Genomic DNA, 23,497 nt, shown 5'->3' with positions numbered 1-23,497 from the left:
CCAGGGATGTGTGTTGGAACTGTTGCTTTGGCTACATTGTCTTAATTGCCTTGCAAAGAACCATGAGTCCAAACGTTGTATTGTTATTGTATATCAAGTCAAGGGGAGCAGTTTCATGAAATACTCTGAGTTTCTGGTGCTGTACTTGAACACATCTATAAATACATTGATTAAGTCCAAGTATCTACCTTAGGAAGAAGCTGCTGCTTGAAAGATGCGAGTAATATCTACTTATTTATTCATTTATGTAGAAACACACGAACAGTTGCCTCTTTTGCAGTCATCAGATTTCTTCTGATATCTGTATATCCCATACCCTCATTCTATTTTATTGCATCATTTGCAGCCACCATGTTTCTTGTGAGCATGCCCGTATTTTCTATCCCTTCATTCTCTATTACTGTGAAGTCAGCCATGGGTTGTGTTAGGAATAGTGAAGGAATTTGAGGCATGGTTAGGCTCTAGTGGAAATACTGGAGTCTTGAGCTTGCTCAGGATAGATGTATCCACAAGAGCAATTGTTCGGTAATCAGCGTGCCTCTGTTCCAATGACAAAACGTAGCAGACAAACACTTTGAAAAAGTAGCAAGTTGTAACTTTAGTCTTTTAGAGAGCTTTTGCCCTCAGGAATTCACTACCTGATGCTTTGCATGAAGAATTGTGTTAATTATTTTATTCTGGCTGATACATTTTCCTAGCACCCTAGGAATCCTTACAGGTATTCCGTTCCTTTAACTTGAGGAAATGCTGCAGTATAGAAATCTTATTTCATGCTTACTTTTTAGAGAAGAAACTGTAGATATGAAGGTGATATTTGTCCATGTTTAAGATAAATTTTATTTTATTCTCTGTGAACAACTTTAAACCTTTGCCCATATTTTCTGGTTATGTGAATTTTCATACCTTTCATTTAAAGGGCTCAGGACATCTTCCGTCAGGCAATGAAATTTCAAAGTGTCATCTTGGAAGTCCTTCCTCCATATAATCGAGAACAGTATGAGAAGTCTGCTATTGCTCCCCTTTGTTTTCTGCATAATGAAGAAGAAGTTCCAAAAACAAAGATTCCACCTCCTGTTCATCCAAAACCTGCTCTGAAACCAGTTAATCTTTCTGGACCAGGCAGCTTGGAGGCAGGTGTACAGTCAACGCTACAACAGGCTAAGAGCCCCAACCTCCCACGTCTGAGTAGAAAATCATCTTCACCCTCTCTGTCTCCCCTTATGGGCTTTGGCAATAAAAAAAATGCGAAGAAAATAAAGATAGACTTGAAAAAAGGTGAGTCTTTAGTGATTATATTATTTTTTTTCTGTATTTTTGTTACTTGAACTGTAAACTAGTGACGTGAAAAGTAGGGGAATGTTAGCAGTAATGTTCTCAACAGACAGCTTTCCTGTCTGTTGGAAGCATTTTTTGGAAGCATGTTACCTTGACTTACTGATTTTAAAATATCTCAGATACTGGTTATGTGGAAGGTATTTGATTGGCAACATGTAATATGAAGAGATACTTCAGCCTTTTCCCAAGTACAGAATAAAAGTGCAAAATTCCTGCTGCTGATCTTTATTAGTTTTTATTTATATTTGCTAATTGAGTAACACTGTTATGACATTTTAAAAAGATGTTTACAAATATACTCTGCATTGTTTCATACTGACCACATGTACCTTTTCCCCTTTTTATTTTCTACAAACCTTATCTTTCCATCTGTATTTATTTAGCTGTTAGTATCCTGCTTTTTGTGTGTATATACTTAATTGCTTCTCCATGCAGATCTGTCTTTGCATAGAGTAGCAGGTTAGTGCACATCCAGCAAACTGTGTTTTAAGTGTATCCCAATTAGTAGTTGCATTTTCTGTTTAATTTCTGTCTCTGATTTGACTGAGAGTTAAGTCTGATGCTAAAAGTGGCCTTTTAAAAACCTGTCTAACTTTATTCTTATAACATATATTGAATGTAATTAAGCTGTCATTTCTTAATTTTTGTTACTTCTGAACTTAAATCACTCATTTTGACTTCTGGACTCTTCAGCTTTTTGTTAACAAAACCACTTCAGAATTATTGCCAATTTAGATGTAATGCTTTTGATTTTTAAATTGTAATTTATATTTTTAGATATGATAGGACTGTGATACTGTCATTGTATGTCTGAAAACCATTCACTTGGTAGCAATCGTGCTCAGTGAAAAAATATTTTATGGACCTTACTAGTCTTGGATGATTTTGGTGACTTACTGTTAATATTGATTTTACTACCTAATTATTTATTAAAACATTTTTCTATTAACATTTCAGGTTGTTTATTTCCAAATGTAAAATGCCTTCACTAACTGCAGCTTCAGAACACTTGTCCTTTCTTAACAGCATATAGTCAGCAATTTCTGCCTTCAAATCATGTGATACTTTTCACTGTTACATTAAAACTACTGCTAAATTATATTTATGATCATAAAAAAGCAATTCTAATTGCTCTGATTTATTGCATAGACTGTTGACATTAATGTAAAGGCTGGTGATAAAACCATTTGCAGAAAAGGTATTCTCTTTAAAATCAGAGTTCTGGTTTGTCTTGTATTATTGTGGGTTATCCAAAAGTATTTCTGTCTTTAGTTGTTGAAAGATTTGAGCATATGTGTTCTGACATTGATATAATTCTTCTCTAGACCATGCAGAAAATCTGCTCATATTTCCAGCTTTTTGTTTGCTTTCCTTCTCTAAGAGCTAACCCCAATGAGTGTCTGTGATGTATGTTCCTGACTGATTACTTATTTTAATGATCATCACTGGCTTGTTAAAACTTACATTGAGAATTTTTTGTCTGATGTTCTAGGTCCAGAAGGACTTGGTTTCACTGTTGTTACCAGAGAGTCTTCAGTACACGGTCCTGGTCCTATTTTTGTGAAGAATATTTTACCAAAAGGTGCAGCAGTAAAAGACGGTCGTTTGCAGTCAGGAGACAGAATCCTGGAGGTTAGGATAAATATTTTATTTTCGTTGCTGAGTATCAATCACTGGTTTTAACATACATATGGTACTTCCTATAAATACTACTGATGTATGGAATTAAAATTCCTGACCTTGGTAAAAAGTGTCATGGCTTTTGTTATTTATGCCAGCAAGCTTTTTACGCCACAATTTAGAAAGTTTATTTTTACAGAGGTTCATGGGACGGTAGTAAAAGGGAGATCTGATAACATACTGGTTCTTAAAGCAGATAAACTCATCAGTTGAGAAACAGATCATGTATTGCCTCTTCAGCCATGTCCAAAAGTATGATTAATATCAAAGTGGTTAAGTGCTCATTTTAAGGCAATTTTGCTCAAATTGGTCTTTTTAAAAATTTCAGATAGATTGTGACTTAAAATCTCATTATCTAATGGACTATTTCTACTTACTAACCTCAAAAAGCTCTTAAGGTAAACAGTTTTAATAATACTTAGGTCTTGTTTTTGTACTTTTCATCTTCAAAGTGCTTTACAAACTAATTAAGCCTCACAAACCCCCTGCAAGGTGGGTAAGTACTACAGACCTGCTTTAGCAGATGGTGAAAATGAGGAAAAAAGGTTAAGTGACTTGTGCAGGGTCAGAGGAAGACGGTGTGGGAGCTGTTGTTAATTATCTTTGCTCCCAGTCACTGAATGACACCTGACTTAGGTGAGGGGAAAATGATAAAAGGACATATTCATGGATATGGCATCCTCTTTTCTTTTGTGCCTGGTAGGTGAATGGACGGGACATCACTGGCAGGACCCAAGAAGAGCTTGTAGCTATGCTGAGGAGCACAAAGCAGGGGGAAACGGTCTGTCTGATTGTGGCTCGTCAGGAGGAGGCCTTTCTACCTCGAGAGCTGGTAAACCTTGTGTTTTTTTTTCCTGAAGAGTGATATTGAAACAATTCCATGTTTTAAAACTGGCTCAGGAAATAGAAATGAACTGATGTTGGCTGAGAAAGCTAGCAAAGGGTAACTCTGTAAGACTTGTATTTCAGAAGTATTTATATTTAATTTTATCCACTTTAGATAGAATTCCATGAAATTTGATTTTCAGCCCAGAAATGACATCATAAGTATAATTCACAAGGGGATATTGTACATGAATTTTGTAACTGTGAGGTCAAGCATGACTGAAAGCGGATCATTCTCTTTGAGAAAAGCAACAAACTTTTAAAACAGTTTAAAGGTCATATAGTGAGTCCTGCAGCTTATCAGTAACAAGCTAGTGGTGGTGGCTGCCCCCAGGAGATGCATCTTCTAATCCAGGTTGCCAAACTGCGGAGTAGTGAGGGGTAATGTTCCATTGTGTTCCTGACAAGTTTTGGAAGCAAGCTTTTTGTTGGCTGTGAGTCTGACTTAATAGCAGAGAATCAGACATGCCAGAGCTTATCTCTAGTGCTTAATTCCCCCCCCTTTTTTTTAAAATGTGAACATGAAACTGTTCTTTTGTGTCTCACGTGGTCATAGGAGGACTACATCAATGTAAAAGTGCTATCTGTTACATATGTGTTTCCCCTCAAAGCTGGTCATCTCTTTGGTTGCCTCTTCCTTATCTTGATTGATGGCTTTACTTGACCTTTCATTAAGAAGTTCTTGGGATAAAGGAAGGACAGCATTTCCTGCTTTTGTCTCTTTTTATCTTCTCTAAAGAACGCTTTTTTCTTAAAAGGAAAAGCAAAAGGGGGGAAGGAGTCATTTTGCTTTAAGACTGTTAGTCTTCTACAGAAATTCTCCAGTATGTTTTCTCACCAAACATTGCTAATAATTTTCTTCATGTTACCTTGTTATCAGTTGGACCTTGCCTAAGGTAAGCGTGTCCATTGCCTCTGGTAGGATGAGAAGCTGGAGAGGAGTTCAGATTCTGTCCTGTGAGCCCTTCTTTTGTTCATCTGGTGCCTGTTTTTTCTTGTAGTAAAGCAATCTTAACAAAGCTATTTTTGTTTTCCTTTTCCTTTCTGATTGAAGAATTTTTAAGGAGAATAACAGAATATTTTTCAGCCCTGTCGTGGGTTAATTGGGCATTCCTTGTCAGTAGTTTCCAAAGCAGATAAGTCAGATAAGTTTGTCATTGTAAGGCCATGTTTTGGAACGCCTAAGATTTGGAGTCAGTGTCTGTGTAGATCTGAGAGAAATTTCTGAGATTCAAATACTGAATTAGCTGTTAGATTTAGGATTTCTTTTCATCTACCATCTCCTATAAATGCAAGCTTTTTTTTTTTTTTTTTTTTGTAAAGGTGACTCTTCAACAGTTTTTTTTTTTGTGTGTGCTTTTAAGTTATAAAACACGTTACTTGGAAAGTGTACTTTTTCTAAAGCATGTTTTCTTCTTTTCTCTCTCCTCTTCCCCTAGCATTATACATTATTCTTTTCTGTTGTAGTTCAAATTCTCCTGGGAATCACTGTAAAGTACATGGATATAGCAGGCTGGGAGAATCTAAAAGCAGTTTGTAATTTTTACCTTCCAGAATTGCCTGGTATTAAATTTGGGCCTCCACAGCAAGGATTAACTCCTTTTCAAAAGGTGACTTACTTTTGACTGGCATGATTGAAATCTAGAAATCTAGCCACATTTATCATGTTGGCTTGACCTTCGCTTAGATTGCTTTCTTTGCAAAAGAATGATGCACAGAGTGATGGCCCTAGCAGAAATAGTGATGGTATGTGAATTCTAATACTATTCTGTGTTTCTTGTTATCCAAACCAAATACAATCTAATACAAATGTGAGTTACTAAAATACATTGGATGATTTTATGGAACCAGCCCTTCTAAATTAAAAAGCCTTTTAGCAACATCTGTTTGGTAGCTCATGGCAAAAGTATGGGTTAACATAGCACTAAGCTAGCAGATGTTGATACTAACATGATGCTCGTTAAGATTCATGAGACATCTGAGAGTAGTCCTAGCAAAAATTAAAAATAATAATAATAGTAAAGTTTAGCTTTTTTGTTTGTTTTCAGCCTTAGCCATGATATTACATTAGGCTAATCCTCTGCTAGCTCAAAAGTTACAGTGCTGTTTTGATCAAAGAGAAAAAAGGCAGCATTTCAAATGTTTGTTTTGGGAGGGAGAGGCAGTGGATAATCCAGTATTTTTCAAGGACAGCTGCAACAGCATGCACAGGCTATGTAATATGCATGCAGAGTTTATCTAAATACATGGAAGTTTTGTTAATGCTTGGCAATAATAGGGTAATTGCTTTATATCAGACTTGTTCTTGACTTGAGCAGTTCTCCAGGGACTTGAATGTAATCTGAGGAACTATCTTCTTTAGATTCCTTGTTATCTGTTGTAAGGAGCAGGAGAAGACTGACTAGTAAATCTGCCCACTTCCCACAGTTTCCTCTGGCAAAGATGCCTCTGGTGATTGGACCCACTAGAGACTATGCACAAAACTATACTGAGCATATTACTGCACTAGAACTTGGTTCCTACATTGATTTCTGTAAAGAATTTGACAGCTGAATGGGCACAAAGCAAATAATGTAACAAAGTAGTGGAGGATGGCATTTAGTTGTGTGGATCTGTGGTGATATAATATGACTTTACCACATCACAAAGCTGCTGTTTGGTGAGAGCTTGGTCTGGTGAATGCTTTCTCTTCCTTAAGTTAGATGAGAGAAGAGTTTGGGGGTTTCGTTACTGTGATCCATGTTGATGAATTGCTAGGAAGTAGAAAAACAGAGTAACAAACCTGTACCACACCAGAGGAGAGAGGTATGATAGGGGTGAGGATGAATCAGTGTTGCAAACAACATTATTAAATTGTAGAGAATTATGGCTTCAGTTACTCGAGCTCATGCAACATCTGAGAGTTGTACAGTTACATTGTTTGCACATAATGAGGAAATAAAATAGGAAACCCAATCTTTGTAGTGTTGTTACTGCTTAAAAAAAAAAAAAAAAAGAATAGGAGGATCTAATGAGATTTTTTTTTTTTACTGAAGCAGATCAGTGAAGTAGAATTTGGACCAACCACAGGCTGTCCTCCTTATTATCCAGTTAACCAAATGTTCCTTCTAATTCATGCCAGCTGTTGACAATGTAGCAGCTGAGTAGGGAGCTGATTCCAAAACTCAAGGGAAGATCTTGATTCACTTAATTACAGCAGTCTACAGAGTGGCCAGTGATTAGTGCATTCTGTGAGGTGCATTTGGATTTTAAACTGTTCAACAGTGATTGTTTTCTGAAGGATGGCTAATATTACAGAGAGAAACTGTCTTAATGGGTTTGGATTTTCCAGCTCTTATCAAAGTAAATGGAATACACATCAAACTGTGACTACCATTCCACTGTGTTTTGAAAGTACAGTGTTTTGATCATGTGCATCTTGTTCTTTCTCTGGGAAAAATGTATGATCTGAAGGTGCCATTTCTTTTAATAATGATATAAAGATGACTTCTTCCCTTTCTATTCCTTTATCCCTGTATTGGTAAAACAAGCAAAGCTGCTTGAATGAGAGCAGCTCTGGTGTAACCCATTCTGTGCCATGGTCCTATGCAATTCTTGAAGTCTCATTTTAGAGATACTTTTTAAAAATTCTTGTAGATAGCTTCAACTTACCAATTTCAGTTGTAATCATAGCTTCTGTAGTTTCTTAGCATATTCCCTCATCCTTGAAGAATAATAGGGGAAAGGGAAAAAAACAGTATTTATACAACAAAAGCCAAAAGAAGAACAATGTATATAATGTAGCTGTTGATCTTTAACTCCAAGTCTCTTTTATACATATATTGTATAGGATTGAAAGAATCATGATGAAAGGCAAGTTCAATTAAGCATTTTTTCCTGCTCACTGTTTGATTAACTTTTACGTTTCAGTGTCCTACTAATTAATTCCTTCCACTGCCTTGAACTTCTGTGCCTGAAGAACTCGTTTGCCTCAAGTGTTGTCCTTTTTTTTTTTGTTTTTTAATATTCAGAGCTTATTTTCTATTACTTCCTTCTAATTGTTTCTTGCCTTTTTATGTGCAGGAAATAATAGATGAGATTTCAGCATAGACTTAAGCAGTTTTGCACCTGTTTTTGTAGGTCAAACCCGTGTTTCTAATGCCTGATAAAACAGAAACGGTCAAATAATTTCAGTCACAAAATGATTCCAACAAGTACCAATTCTTTGTTGTGTTCTCTATTCAAAGGGAAAAAAGTCTTTCAAAAACTAGGTCAATATACGTATTTTGGATTTTAATAACACAGAAGATTCAGTCCCTGAATTGTTCTGCATAATGAAGAGAAAGAAATAATGAATGCATATGGCATTTTCCATCTTGAATTACTTTATAAACAATATAGATAAAGTTCTGTGTTTTTTTTTCCAATAAATTTTTCAGAGAAAGTTTTTAATTTGGGGGTTTTAGATTTTATTTATGTAGATTAGTTGAGAAATCGGTGCAGACTGTGTCTGTGAAAATATATCTTTAGAATGCAAAGATTGTGTAGCACAGTCCTCAAAGGTTTTCAGCTTTCATTGATTACGTATCTGAGAACAGATACATAATCTAGTTTATTGTAGTTTACAGTATTGAAAACTATGGACTGAGGCATAGCTGATTATTTACCTTGCTTGTAGTACAAGTCGATAAGAGATGACTATTTAGAAGGAACCACAGCAGAAGGAACTTGACCTTCTTTCCTTTCACAGTGATAAAGAAGGTGCGACAAGAAGTATCCCTTCATTTTCATTGTTTCTGGCTTCTAGAAGAAGCCAGAAATATATTGGCTATCTGGTGCCAATATAGCTACCAACAAAATTTACTGTGCTTTTCATCTAGTGATGAGCTGCAGTGATGTTACTGCATCTGAGTCAACTATTGCCTTCTTTGTCAAGCCCATCAAATTATTATGACCTAGCAGTATTTTGGTTGTCAGATCCCAGTCTTACTATTTCCAACAAATTCAAGGAACCTTAAAAGGGTGGTCTGAAAACTATGGTCCTAGCACTCATTGCCTGCAACAACCTCTGATGCTTGTGGGTAAAGTAAAAAGTAGAGTGGGGGCAAATAAGGAGAGAAAAACATCTTACTACTCATGCCAAGGGGTAATGTATTTGCTTACAGGATTATTGCCCAAGGTATGTAAGTGTTGAGGAATGCTGCCTCAGAGCATTGGGAAAGGAATACTGTTGACTGGATAGCATCAGTCTTAGTAGTGGTATTGTCCGAAATGGCTTGGCAGTTCACTTAAATCTGTGAAATCAGAATTATGTATACATCAGAATAGAGGCAAAGAAAATCTGTCTCTTAACAGAAACCGAATCATTATACATCTCAGAATCATTCAACCAGACTTACGGTATTTGCATTTCATAAAAACAAAGTCTTTGGGCAATTCTTAAATCTTACTGGCAACTGGAGTACATTGCCTTTTACAAGGGTCACTGGACTTGTTCCATGTACCATATGAAAATTTTAAAGCGTCTCTGCCTTAGAATCCGTGAAAAAAGTTTTTCTAGGACTGACTTAATGTAAAATCTGTGCATATGGAGTTTGAAGTAGACATAAAAGTATCACACTACTTACTGCTTTGTTTATCATCCCTTTAAACAATAACTAATAAATCAAAATAAATAAATAAGATTTGCACAGCACAGTGTTGTGAACTGTTTGCCTGCAGTATATTCCAAAGGTACACAGTAACAGCAGTGCTAAATTCACCCTGAAAATACAGTGTAGCTTTCCATCTTTGCAAGTGATAAGATTTTCCAGTCTAACCAGCAAGGTAACTTAACTGTATAAGGATCCAGCTCAGTAGGGTGCTTGAGCATATGACTAACTTCAAATCTAGGATGGAAATTGGAATTTTCACAATGTGGCATACCTTGACTGAGGACCAAACTAGTTAATTTTTCTCTTATTTCCTACAGTTATGGAACTTATAATGTTATGTGAAACTGCATTTTTAAGGTTGAAGAGCAGTGCCACATAGAATTACAAAACTGTTTTGCAAGGACAAACCTTTTCCTTGAGTAAAACTTGCCACATGATCTTGAATAGGCATATCAAATGATTTGGAGGATCTCCGTTTTTTGGAGCAGCCCGAGACATCAAATAACTAAAATGAAATGCAGCGTATGTGCCTTGGGTGAAGAATTGAATCTAATTTTGTGAGTTTTCAAAGCTCTAATTCTAGAGGGTCTACATAATTCAAAACAGGACCATTCTATCTAATATGACATAAATGTGTAGTGTATGGCATTAATTTAAAAAGTATCCAAGTACAGCATAATATATCTTCACAGATTTGCTGGTTTTGCTGTGTTTTTGTTGTTTGTTTTTTTTTTGTCTTAGGGTGTGCCATTAGTGACCATTTAGTTTTTATTGCAGTGTAGAATGCAGATGGTTTTAAAGATCCTGATATGAAAGCATCTGTCTGAAGACAGATACATGCAACACTGACTTCAGTTATTTACTAGATCGTGACAAGATTACAGCAGTGCATTAACTTAGAGTATTATTATCAAAAGCATTACTGGATATCTATGGCAAAATACAGTGTAGATTTTATATTGAGTCAATGAATGAACTGTCAGTGAAGTATTTCTTAATTGTGCCTAAGCTCTTGAAAAGAATAGAGAGAATAGTGCAAGTATCATCTTTTCAAGCTTTTCTGCCACTAACAGTTATGCAGTGCCACAATTTAAATACTGCTCTTTAGCTTTTACAGGTTTTGCAGAAAATAATTGCAAAAGCATGTAAATGTCTTACTTCCTTCATAAGCCTTTGAAAATAACCCTCCTGGGTCTCTTGCCTTTTGCTCTCAGCTCTGAATGGCACTCCAGGGAGTTGGCATCTCTTATCAGAAATGAGCAGCCAGGCAAGGGGCAGCCAGCATATTGAGAGACTATAATAGCATGTTGGTCAAGGGCATCAGACAGGTACTGAAAGGTCTCTTGTTGTGTTAAACAAATGCTATTTCCTTCCTGGCTTAAGTGGGAGCTAATTTTTTTTGTAAGCTTCTCTTTTGGCAAAAGAACAATAGGGATAAATAAGGCAACCTTTCCAGTGAAAGATATGCATTAGATTATCATAAATCCACAGATAAAAAGTGCAGTGGTCAATGAGAACAGGCGTGGTTAAGATTAAATAAAAGGACTAATTGAAAATGGTGTCCCATGGCAGACAGAGGATTGACACAGTATTGAATAGATACAACCAGGGACTAAACAGAAGGGGGAAAAATACAGTTCATAGTACTTTTTTTCAGAGGTTATAGTTCTGTTTGTACTATGACTGTGCAGTTTTTGTGTGTTGTGGGAATAAGAGAAGGCTAAAAGTATATTTTGTCTGTGCTTTAGAAGATTGGGAATTGGTTGGAGACGATTACATACCAATAAAATTCTAGGGTGCTTTAGGAATCCATTATTATAGCCTTTTAATTAAGAAATCAGAGACCTGAGGTAGAGATATGCTTCTAAGAATTAAATAAAATTGTTGGCAGAACATCAGTTAATCAAACGTATCCTAAGATTCCTGAATGAAGGTTTTCTATCTCTGTTGCTGAATGTTTAGTATGTATTATTAGGTTTTCTCCTCTTAAAACTAGCAAAATGTGTTCTCTAACTATTCTCTTACCTTCATGTAAACTCTTCTGAACTTTTCTATCTGTGGTAATTCAACAAATGTCAGAATTGATTTTACTGAAGTTTCATGCAGATGTCTAGGTAAATGAAAACATTCCTGTCCTGATTTTCTTGGTGAGGAATGGTACCTGTTTAGTTGGTTAGCTCCATTCTGTTTAATGGCTGAGTCTGGGCAGCAAGTGGAAAGATTACTTCTTGAACTCCTTTTGACTGCACTGTGGTCTGGGGGAAAAAAAATACAAAAACAAACAAACAAACAAAAAAAGCACTGGAGAAAGAGGTGAGACTGTTGTCTTCCCTAAGCAGTCGGGAGCACTCAGGAACTATGTAGCGTGCTGGATGGTGCAGGAACTGGGACTGTGACACAGCAGGGAACACACATGGCCAGGCTGCAGAGGAAAAGGCAGGTGTGTATCAGAGCTTGTTGCAACAGAGGAAGCCATTGAAAGCTGACAGGCTATAATTTAGCAAAGTTGAAGGAAGGATCCCCAGAGCAAGGATAAAGTGAGCAGTGGAGATTGATTTTTCAAGTCTTTTTTACTTTAATCTGTTTCACTCTTAAGTACATTTTATTAATACTTAGGAGTTGAAAATCTCTTTTGCTGTCTACAATGTACCCATCTTAAAGGAAAAGTACAGGCCAGTCTATCTCAAAGCTTTCTAGCCATCTTGAGGTCTCATCACTTGGCTATCTGGAATTTGATTTATGTGAGAATTTCTCATTTATAATAGTGTCATTGAGTTACTTGCCTATGTCTACAGCAGGTTTTTTTGGCTGGGATAGAGTTAATTTTCTTCATAGAAGTTCATATGGTGCTGTGTTCTGGGTTTGTGATAAAAACAGTGTTGGTGACACTATGCTTTAGTTGTTGCTGAGCACTACTTACGCACAAGTCAAGTCATTTTCTGCTTCTCGTGTTGCCCCAACAGCGAGCAGGCTGGGGATGCACAGGAAGCTGAGAGGGGACACAGCCAGGACAGCTGACCCCAACTGATCAAAGGGATTTTCCATGCCACATGACACAGTGCTCGTCCATAAAAATGAGAGGAAAAGGGAGCAGGGTGTTTGCTGCTGTTGCTTGGGCCTTGTTTGGCTGGTGGTGAACAACTGTGTTTTGCATCATGTGTTTTCTTTTTTGTTTGTTGGTTTGTTTTTCCCTTGGCTTTGTTTTTCTTTGCTGTGGTGTTCTCTTGTTTGTTTTTCAACCTCTTAAAATGTTTTCCAACATTTGCCCTTCTGATTCTCTTCCCCCATCTGGCTTAGGGGCAGTGCAAGCAGCTGTGTGCTGCTTAGCTGGGTACTGGGATTAAACGAAACACAAAAGCAGGGTATGACTTCAGTGGTATACTATCATGAAATTTCTGAACAGCTGAAGTATGATAAATTTGGGGTGGAAAATACATAACATGATTGTTGAATAGGTAAATTATAACATTAAACTGTAAAAGCCTTTTCCTGGTCCAGAAATATATTTGTGTTGTAGCTCATTTCATTCATTCTGTGTTTGAGTGAATTCAAATTCTAGGATAATCTTGAGGTAAAAAATGTTTCTAATAGAATTTGAGGCTTAGTGTGTTGGAGAGGATTTTCTTTACCAGACCATAACTCAGCTGATGGAGTTTGCTCTGTCGTAAAGTATTGATGTCTTGGGATAATGTTTTAGCAACGTCAGGGAAATGGAGGCAGTGGGAATTCAGCTCTGTGAGTCACTAGCAACATTTAATATTCATATCTGCATATCTAGGAACAGGGGCCATCACTCATGAAGTCAGTTGCCCAAATGAAGCAGTTAAGTGATGAGCTGTTAACTTAAGGAAGGCTGGAGCTCTTTTTGGTTATCATTGAAAAGGCACTCCTTTCAAGAGCAAATGAAGACTGCTAATATTAGGATTATAATTGGAAACCATTTAGTGAATATAGGACGAAATAAAACTTTTGATTCCGTTATTCCCTTTTTTCTCCTCTTTTCTTCCTCCTTTTTGTTTCCATCCACATTCTCCCACAAAGAAGAAAGGTTTTTCCATCCTGTATTTGTACCGAAGAGTTTTCAGACATCATGGACTGAATACCCAGGCATTTGCTGTCAGATATCATACAATGAGTAGGGTGTGAAAATTTTACATGAATCAAGACAGTTTACTCACTGTTTTTAGATGTCTCTCCTTTCCAGTTACCCATGCCTCTGAAATCATTGAAATGTTATTCACCCTTGCTCATGGGTAACAAACTTTTATAGTACTATTACACAATGTTCAGCATTACTTTAAATCAATGCTAGCTGGATTTTAGGGTAAGGCCAAATATAAGTATTGAAATGGGAGGCTTTAGGATAATTTCTCTGTGTTGAACAAGAAACACATTGTGAAGGAATTTATGGTAGATGAGCAAATTTTCCAGTAATGGGTAAAAGTAGTAGTTGTTTAAATTTGCTGAAGTTTTTGTATGATAAACATTTCTCAGAGAACCGTAGCAAGGGAAATGGTAGTGAAATGTTATGTATTCCAAATTAGTTTCCTCTGTTTTTCTTAGAATCTGAGTACTGACAAAGATTTACTGTACTTGCCTGGTGTCTTGCTGAATACCTCTTGATGTCTCCACTTTGATAGATGACATGGCCAGGCATGCAGGCAATGATCTTGTAGGTTATTAACAAGAGCTAATGCATGGGATAGTTACATTAAATGAAGTTGGGAACTGTTACAGAACATTGAACAGCTTGTTACTATTTTTCAGTTACTCTGCTTTTAACAATTTATTTTATGAAAATTTAAAACCGAACTCAGTTATGCTGGAAAGCTACACGTAATATTCTCTCACTATGTTTATAGTGGGAGGCTTCAAATCACCACCTCGTCAGTCTTTTTTCCCCAGATAGCAATGGCAAAAGTTTTCTTTGAGACTCACCCAATGTGTCCTGGCCTGCTACTAAAGTGAGGTATTTCTTCATTCAAAAACTGGCTCCAAAGAAAAATGAGAAAAATTTTAAAGTGTTTAGAAGATGTCTGTCATTTTTTAAGGCTTTTTATCTCAGGGTTAAACAAGATTCTCATTGCTGTCCTCTGGACTCCATGCAGTTTGTTTCCTGATGCCCTGAGCTGAGCTGAGTGCTGCCACGCAGCCTGTGCCCATGCTGCTGGAAGGGGACGGTGCGTGGCCCCCTGCAGCCGATGCTGCTGCCAGGGCCTGGGGTCAGCTAGGGATGCACAAGTGGTGTATGACAAGCAATAGTACAAATGGGAATGCTCGAATTTGAGTTGATCATCCTAGTCAATACCAGACTCATCTGCCCGGTTTATTTCATATGTTGTCTTGACGGGTGTGTTATAGATCTTGTCATCTTTATCTTAATAATATTGTATTAACAAATGCTTGAAGTGCTTAGCCTAAAATTAGCATACATCTTTGAGCTTGAAGTGAAACATTTAAGATGATTCTGAGAAAGAACCTAACAAAAATTATATATGTTTTACTTGACAAAGTAGAACCTGTTGACTTGTGTCACCTCTTCCTCAAAAACTTTTTTGCATAGTAATAGCTTTTTGTGCCAGGGCTTAAATTCAGCCATCCTCATTAAAATCCGATCTGAACGTGACCAAGTTCAGTTTTAGATAAACTGCATGTTTGTACTGAGGTAACATTATAAAGTAATTGGACAGCTGTGGTGAAGGTAGGCATAGTCATGGAGGGCCTTTACGGCCTGTGGCAACAACCCCCCAACACTGCTCCCATAGTGGTGCTAGGAGTGACCGAAAAGCTGCGTTATATACACAGGAAGGCCAAGAGTCCGGTGTAGGTGTTGTGGATTAAAGCAGAAGAATAGACCTGGAGTTGCCTTGGTCATAATCAGTAGGATTTTAGTGGCAGGCCCTGTCAGGAATATCCTGACAGTTCCCTGACAGGGCATGCTCCAGCACAGGGCTTCTGTGGGCTGTAAGAGAATCTCTGCTCTGCCATGGAGCAGCTCCTTCTCCTCTTCCTCCGTTCTCTGACCTTGATGCTTCTCTCACTTTCTGTTTCCTCCTTCACTCTCTGGCCACTATTTTCTTCCCTTTGCCACCATCTTGGGTGAGGTGCTCGGCTGTGCCCTGTGGTGGGTCCATCCTGGAGGCTGTGTCCAGCACAGGGCAACCTCTGGCCTCTTCTCACAGAGGCTGCCCTGTAGCCCCCCACACTACAAACACTTTGCTAGGGACACCTTGTACAGCTCTTCACAAGGTGAATGACAAATTATCAAAGGTCCTTTATTCACCAGGTCTGCTGCAGAATTCCTAATGTGCAGAATTCCTAATTCCTCTTCTAGTAGTGCACCTTGATGGAAGGGATGACCTCTCCTGTTCAGAGGGCAGAAGCCTTTCTTACAAATCTCAGGCAGTGTACAGACCTGTGCTACAGGAAACAGTAGCCCTGTTCTGTTTCTGGCTCTGCACATGGCCTTTAGGCTGCAGGATAGCAGCACACAGGAACTGCTTACTTAGGGGACCAGTAAAATAATACATAAAAGTCTATCCTGAAGGACTGCCAGAGATACCGTGTCAGGGACCTTGAGGAGACCTGAGAAGGATTTCCTCTGTCCGCATCCAGGCAGGATGTGCAATTTCAGTAGAGTTCTGATCTAAAAGTTCTAAATCAGCATACGAGCATATGTGTATTTTGGAAAACAAAAGGTAGAGCACTAAAATCTTCCCTCCAAAACCATGAGAAAGTTTAAATGCTTGTTAGTAGGCCAGTAATTTTGTCTTTCTCCTTGCACTGATTGTTCTGAAGAAAGTCAGAGCAAGAATATCTACAAACCATTCTGTATTGTTCACACACATAAGTACAAATTTGTAGTTTTCCAGGGATTGTGTTCAAAATGTGTCTGCATCCACAACTAAAAAACAAAAGTGATGGATCTGTGACATAATTGTCTACTTCTGGTGAGCAAAGACAAAAGCACAGATGAGTAGCACAGGTATCGGAGATGAGCATCAAGACAGTGTCCGTGCTGTCATTTTTATATTTGGCAGTTAGACAAATTGTGTTGACTTAATACCATGTAGTTACATTTCAGGAAGAACATGAGCATGATGTATTTTGGGATTGAGGTTTACAGTCCTAGGTCTCTGGGTCATGTGGTCTAAACAGTAGCTGCTTCTCATCAGTGAAAGGGCATCTGAAACAAATGCAAGTATACTTAGTGGTTACTGTTTTTCTTTGTTGCTGTTGCTTTAAGATTTTAATTTCTGCTCATAATAAACTAAGAATATATGGGATTAATTTGGCTGCTGAGAAAGCATCAGTATTGCTTGCACCTTTGTTGATAATTACATTATACTTGTATGTGTTGCAGCTTAGCCCCTAGAAATGATTCTTCCTCATTAGGTAAAAGGAGGATTGACCCAGCTAATACTTCCATGTGGCCTCTACATGATAGTTGAACAGAAGACTGATGCCTTTGAAAATAGACCGCAGTAATATTTTTCAACTTGTGCTTGTCTGTGTATTCCCTTTTTTATTATTATTATTTTATGCTACTGTTATGAAGAATAGAAAATGTTCAATCAACAAGCAACATAAACTATTCAATTGTCTTAGAGTTACATGGAGAAGGAAGTGTGGAATACAATTTGATGTGATTCATAAGGTCTTTTTACACTAATATCTTCTATGAACACCTTATAGTAGGTTTCTTTTTTTTAGTTTTATTCTATGTAGTGCCAGTACGAATCCTTCAGGCTAGAATTTTTTTTCTTCAATCTTACAATTCTAACTTTAAAAACAACAACAAAAGCAACCAACAACAAACAACCCTACAAAATTGCAGGTACAGTGTACAGTAAAAGAAAGTTCTTTCTGATCTTCCCTAGCTGTGGACACTTCACTTTGCAGTCTTGTAAGCAGTAATCTAATCTAGGAAAAATCTTTAGATCAATCTTTACCAGAGGGGTAAAAAACTTTTGGGTGGAGTAAAAGTATGCACAAAGGGAGTTAGTGCAGAATAAGTTATTGCATTTTCAATTCTCACCATCGCTTTTGTTACACCAACTTCCCTCTGTAGACAGTTTTAATGGGGGGATAATTTTTTAAGGATGTAACTCAATTTTCAGAGGGGAATTGAATTTAACAGTACAACTGTCATTACAGTTTGTGAGCTGCATGTAAAGACGGTGAGAGTTTTATGGCTTAAATTTTTAATGCAGCTGTGTTTAGAATAAGTCTTTATTATTCTGCTGCAACATCAGTTTTATATCATGTGAAACTAAGCCCTTCTCCTTTATATTTAAACATATTGCTAGCTATTGTTAAAAACAACATTTTTAAGCCGCATCACGTGACCAAATGCCATCTAAATGCATTATTGATTGTAACACAGTTTCTTTGAGTTACTTTCTGGAAAATAGGACTATTTCTTATTACATGAACCTATGTATACAACTAGTTTATGCATTGTTTCTGTGTCTCCTTTTCACCTGTATTTTCATCCTTATTTTCACCCTTATTTTTTCCATTAGAAAGGAGAGCCAAACTGCAGTGTTCTTTCTCCAGAAACCACAGAACAGCTGACCTTTGAGATTCCTCTGAATGATTCTGGCTCTGCTGGACTTGGTGTGAGCTTAAAAGGCAACAAATCTCGGGAGACTGGAGCTGATCTTGGGATTTTCATCAAGTCCGTTATTCATGGAGGTGCTGCTTTTAAGGTATGGAATAAACAGATCAGACTATGATTTTATTAGAATTCTGGCAGTTGTATGTTCAGTCCTGAATCTGGCTTGATAAGTATTCTGAGAATGAGTAACTTTTTGTCACTCGCTCCTTTAGATGAACGGCAAATCTGATGTTTTTTTCCAAGATTTTGGTGTCATGTGCATGGCAAGGCTTTTCCCAAGGAAAGTAAATGGAAGCAGATGTTGTGGGGCATTTAAATACTGTGGGAAGGGTGGGGAGACTGAGGCTGCGTAGTTAGGAGGGAGAGGCTGCCTCCCAGCTACCCCACAGCTCACAGAAGGGAATAGGAAACTATTCTGCTGCTAAACCGTGCTGCTAGTCTTGGTGACAGTTAGATATCTACATTTATCGTTCAGTCTGCATTGCTTTCGGTTTTCACCAAGTGATACAGGCAGGCACATCAAAGAATGAAAAGAAAAAACCAATTTACAAAAAGTAGTAATTGGCAGTTCTGTGAAGTTAAGAGTTATGTATTTAATTTGTACTGTAAATAAAACCCTAGTTCACCATTTGCTTTCTGTTTTATCCAAAATATTTTAACCATTGTAGTCATTGTGACTTAGCTGAGCCTGGCATCAGTTGCGCAGAAGTTACCAATTGTTCCTGAGATGGACTGAATTGGTAAAGGACAGTATTATGAAGTGTTCTGCTCCCTCTGTGGACTGTACAAAGACTGCTGTACATTTCTGATTGAAAAGTATTTGAGGTACTTTCTAAGTTTTAGGAGATCTGTTGACAGCATTGTTTTTTGTTTTTCAAATAACAATTGGAAAAAGTAACTTTCTTAATTATTTAAAACAAAGAAGTCTTAGTTTCTGGGGCTAGTATAGGTAGCTGTTGTTGATCCATAATGTATTTTTTTCTCTTGTGTTATCTCAGCAATTCCTTGCAGTTCTCTTTTCTGTAAAAATACCTTTTAATTCAGTTTATGTAAATTCCTTTGCTGACATTAGCCTGCTGAGTAAGACAATTCACAGCATTAAAACTTTCATGATCATCTCTTTACAGCAGCTGGTAAATAGCAGTAATCAAGGCTTTAGCTTTGATATGAATGTTTAATACTTTCCCGCTCCTATTATTTACCTGTCCTAGTCTCACAGTTATTTCAAAGCTTGGGTCTTCTCAAGTGTAACAGAGTCTGGCACATGCAGTGCAGAACACGGTGGTTAACTTTAGGGTAAGTGACAAGTGAGTAAACTAATCTACTTGGTGTATATCAGAACTGAGTTACGGTGCAATTGGCCAAATTACAGCTACATAAACACAGTTTACATGTGTGTCTGCTGCAGAGTACAACTCGCTTTACCATGAAAATGAGTCTGCTCTTCTTGCTTTCCCAGCTCTGTGTTCCCTGAGTAATTGTCCACAGCAGTTGCAATGCCAGCGTGTCACCATGAGCAAACTCGTTGTTTTGACTAGCAAGGTTCGTGGAGCCATGTCTCAGCAGCATTAGTGTGCTCGCTACCATTGCCACGTCAGAGATGCATAACCCAACTCTTTCAAATGTGCTCTGTTTACCACTCTCTGTTCTCCTACTGTTACTCCTGTTAATTTTGGCTTGAGGGGGTCTGCAAACTAATAAAGCAGGGCTTCCTTGCCTCTATCTAGGTAAGTGGGCAGCTGGCAAAGGTGGTCACCATGACTGGAAGAATATTTTGTCTTGTGATAAACTCCAGTCCTTTGACCTACTCCCTATACTCCCTCATAACTTTTTCACCAGTTGAAACTGCTTAGTGATAGGTCTGAGTGGGTGCTCCAGAGCAAATGAGAGAGAGGCTGAGGCTCTAGCTTTAACCCCGCAGTCGTTTTGGCAATGTGTGGGTAATCATGGTTTATTCTTACACATTCAGAAAAAACAGCTTTCTTCTGTCTAATGATCTTTATATAGAGCAAAACATAATCAGTGGGTATTAAGAATTAATACAATTTCTTATATCAATTTTAAAAGTGTGCATACAATTGTGCATAAATATTTAAATGTGTTCTTATTGTCCTTATTTTTAAAAGCCTTCTTGTAACACGTTTTTAAATACAGAGCCTTTCTTTGCAGCTGGTAGTTGTCCAGAGCATTTTCCAATGTTATTTCATAGTAATTGTCTCTGAAATTAAGTATTATGGATTTAGGCATGTGCATTTGCTTTTCAGTGTATGAAGTATTCTTAGGAAAGTATAATATGGGGAAATCAAAGTGACAGGAAACTCATCTCAGTAAGCGTTATTTCTCAATTCTACATTTAGAGTTTAAAATCTGCTCTAATTTCTGACTTTGTGATACTGTTAGGTGCTAATATAATGATATTGGGGATGGTGGGGAGGGAGCAGCTTTTTCTCTTTGTCCACACAGCCAGCACTTGTTTTCAAAAGAAAATATAATACACAGAAGATGAGCCACATTTTTTTAATTGCTGTAGATGGTCAGTAAATGTATAAAGGTTTTTGATACATTAAATTTCTTTTGCTGAAGTGTGCTTTTTATAATGAAGATTTATTTATAAGATACAGACAATTTTGAATGGCTACAGTTATCAAGCAACAGAATTTCTGAAGAGAGGCCATCATTTTTAGTATTTTTTGTTTTTCTTTTTTTTTGCTTTGTTTTGAAACATTAACAGATTGATCTAGCTCTGATCTATTACTGGTATTGCAAAGCTCAGTAAGGGATTTGTGAAAAATGTAAGGGAAATTTTTGAAGTATTTAATTTTGTACTTTAGGATTTATTTATTGTGTGCTAGTTAAAGATTACAGAAAATACCAACCATTTCTTCAGTCACACTTGCTACAGTAAGCCCCAGTGGCACTACTCTGGCTACAGAACCCAACAAAGTTAAAAATGCCTTAGTATTCTTAATTGCTATTTTAATGCTGTATCCTAAAGGATTCAAATATGGTTACTTTTGCTGATTGACTCATTGTGTCCTGTCTTAACCTCCTTTTGCAATTTTTGAAGTGTCTAGTTTTCATCATCTGTAAGAAAGGGGTTACCAGGGTTCTTTATATATGTAATTATGCAGAGCCTTTCATGTGAGGAAAACAGAATGTTTAATTGAGCTTAAATACATCATCTTTCCCCACAACTTCAGGGGTTTCAGCCTTGGTTCATCTTGAGACATCTTGTCTTTTCACTTGAGATGAATTCTTGATTATTGATTACCTGCTGTCTACTGCAGCTGTAATGCAGCAGAGTCATTTTTAGAAAGAGTGTCTTCAGCATGTGCATCTGTTCCAATCAAACATGGTGTATCTTGAACTTCCTTCAGGCTTCTGAGTGCTAGTGCTGTAAACATTGCTTGTTGTGTGCAGTGGATGGTGACTTGGATAATACTAATAAAGGCTATCAAGGAGTTCCTTTTGAGAGAAATACCATTGATGTGCTAAGGGAAATAGCTAGGTATGCTTTGATTAAAAATATAACTCTATGAGGAACATAGCTTTATATCTCCCTGCTCTACTGTAAAAGCATGAAAGTCTCGTCTCTGAATATGGTAGCCATGTGATGGTAGGTTTTACCCCTTGCTGTGACTCTTTACACAAACTGCACTCATTGAATAAGCTAGGGAACAGTAACTTCACGCTTTATTAGAGTAGCTCACTTGCAGTTTCAGAGATGGCATTTGAAAACTGTTTTGCTGAAATGCCAAATGTTGTTTTTCTACTCAGAAGCCACAAAGAAACCTACCTTTCAGAGATGAAAGAAGAAATGTGTTAAAACAACATTTAACTTGTTTTGAGCCAAGCAGATTGTCTTGCAGTTCAGTCTTCTAAACCAGGCCATAACACTAGTGATGTGAAAATCTGTTTGAAAACTGTTTAAACATTGTGTTTTTTTTTTGTTTTTTTTTTGTTGTTGTTGGTTTGTTGTGTTTTTGCTTGTGTTTTTATTATTATTATTATTATTTTTTAAAACAACAAAAAGTTTTCTGTGAAATACCTTCTACCTGAGCATGTTTGAAAACAGTGTTCAACTGTCTGCCGGTTCTACCTTGTACAGGTGGCTTTGCAAGAGTAGTTTATCAGCATTTATTAACCATGTATGCCTTTTTTCCCAGATCCTAAAAGTTTAATTTTGAATTTAAGTGGAGCATGTTACAGAGTGTAAAGAACGGAGATGCATCAAAAGTTCAAAGAACTGACTCTATTAAAATGTAAAGAAATAAATACAAAGTTTCATACAAAAGTATTATAAGGGAAATTAAGAACCAGACCAATTCAGAGGTTTCTGAGACTGCAACAATTCCTGTATAGTCACATAGTCAACAAATGGAGCCATGAACAAGGTGCACTTGACCATGTATTTGTATATACTTTAGTAAGAAGCTTTTTGAGATATTTACACTAGTGTTTATCCATGGAAAGGGGATAGTAATTCAGGAGCCTCTGGGGACATGAGGACCTGTAAACTTTCAGTCTTACACAAACTTGCAGAAATTAAAATCCTCTTTCCTCAAACTCCTGTTGCCATGAATGACTCCATTCATTTCAGCAAGTTTTGATAGAACACAAAGGAATTACAACATGTGCAAGTAATAAAGCTTTCTGCTCAATAATGTTAACTCTTCTCTCCCTAAACTTTAGCATATGTGATGGCATCATTTTATATGTAGAGAAAGGGTGGGGTTAACCTATTGACTTTGGTTGTATGTAGATTTATATTGGCATGAAACATTCAGCAGAGGGAGAGGTTTCAGTATCCTTTCCAAATGGTATTGCTGTTTCCTATTCTCCATTCCCATGCTCTTTCCAGAAAAGCTTTATTTCTATTCGTCCTCCTTCATTTCATCTTCCAGTTCTGTCTTTCCATCTTTTTGCTCTTTGTGGTTTATTTTTGATGCTGCTCTGTGCTCCTGTTCTGCAGCTCTGTGGGACCTCTTTCTATTCAGGCTCTGCTGTGGTAATGTTAATGATACTGAGTTCCAATAAAAATATTCCTTCAGCAAGCTGGGTTTGTCACAGCTCCTGTAACTCACTTTAGCACAAATGCCTTAGACTTGGCAGCGATAGCAGAATAGTTAATTGAACATCTTAGTGATAGAAAAAATAGAAATTGAAAAGTATATATATTTTGGATTACTCAAATGCATGAAAAATGTAAACAATACAGATGAGTGCCTTATGCAGAGTGTATAATGTACCTATGATTGAATCAGATTCATTTTAACCTCGGTAATGTTTTTCTGTGCCAGTTCTTCTTTTGCTGTTCTTTCTCCACTGCCCTTCTGTATTGGAT

At 37.2% G+C, this 23,497-nt stretch overlaps 1 protein-coding gene across 3 annotated transcripts in view; it reads left to right on the top strand.

The window, feature by feature from the left end:
* The window catches only part of PARD3B (par-3 family cell polarity regulator beta), a 401,316-nt gene that overhangs the window by 182,247 nt on the left and 195,572 nt on the right, over nt 1-23,497 (top strand). For all 3 annotated transcript variants that reach the window (XM_082763760.1, XM_082763759.1, XM_082763758.1), the window contains exons 8-11: nt 917-1,275; nt 2,828-2,967; nt 3,719-3,847; nt 18,059-18,244. In XM_082763760.1, coding sequence (XP_082619886.1) covers nt 917-1,275; nt 2,828-2,967; nt 3,719-3,847; nt 18,059-18,244 — 814 coding nt within the window. The remainder of the gene's footprint in view (nt 1-916; nt 1,276-2,827; nt 2,968-3,718; nt 3,848-18,058; nt 18,245-23,497) is intronic.

The sequence above is a fragment of the Aythya marila genome (assembly GCF_965140915.1).
Source record: "Aythya marila genome assembly, chromosome: 6".
Taxonomy (NCBI): Eukaryota; Metazoa; Chordata; class Aves; order Anseriformes; family Anatidae; genus Aythya; species Aythya marila.
Note: the sequence above shows the minus strand (reverse complement) of the source record. Positions and strands in the feature narration are given on the sequence as shown.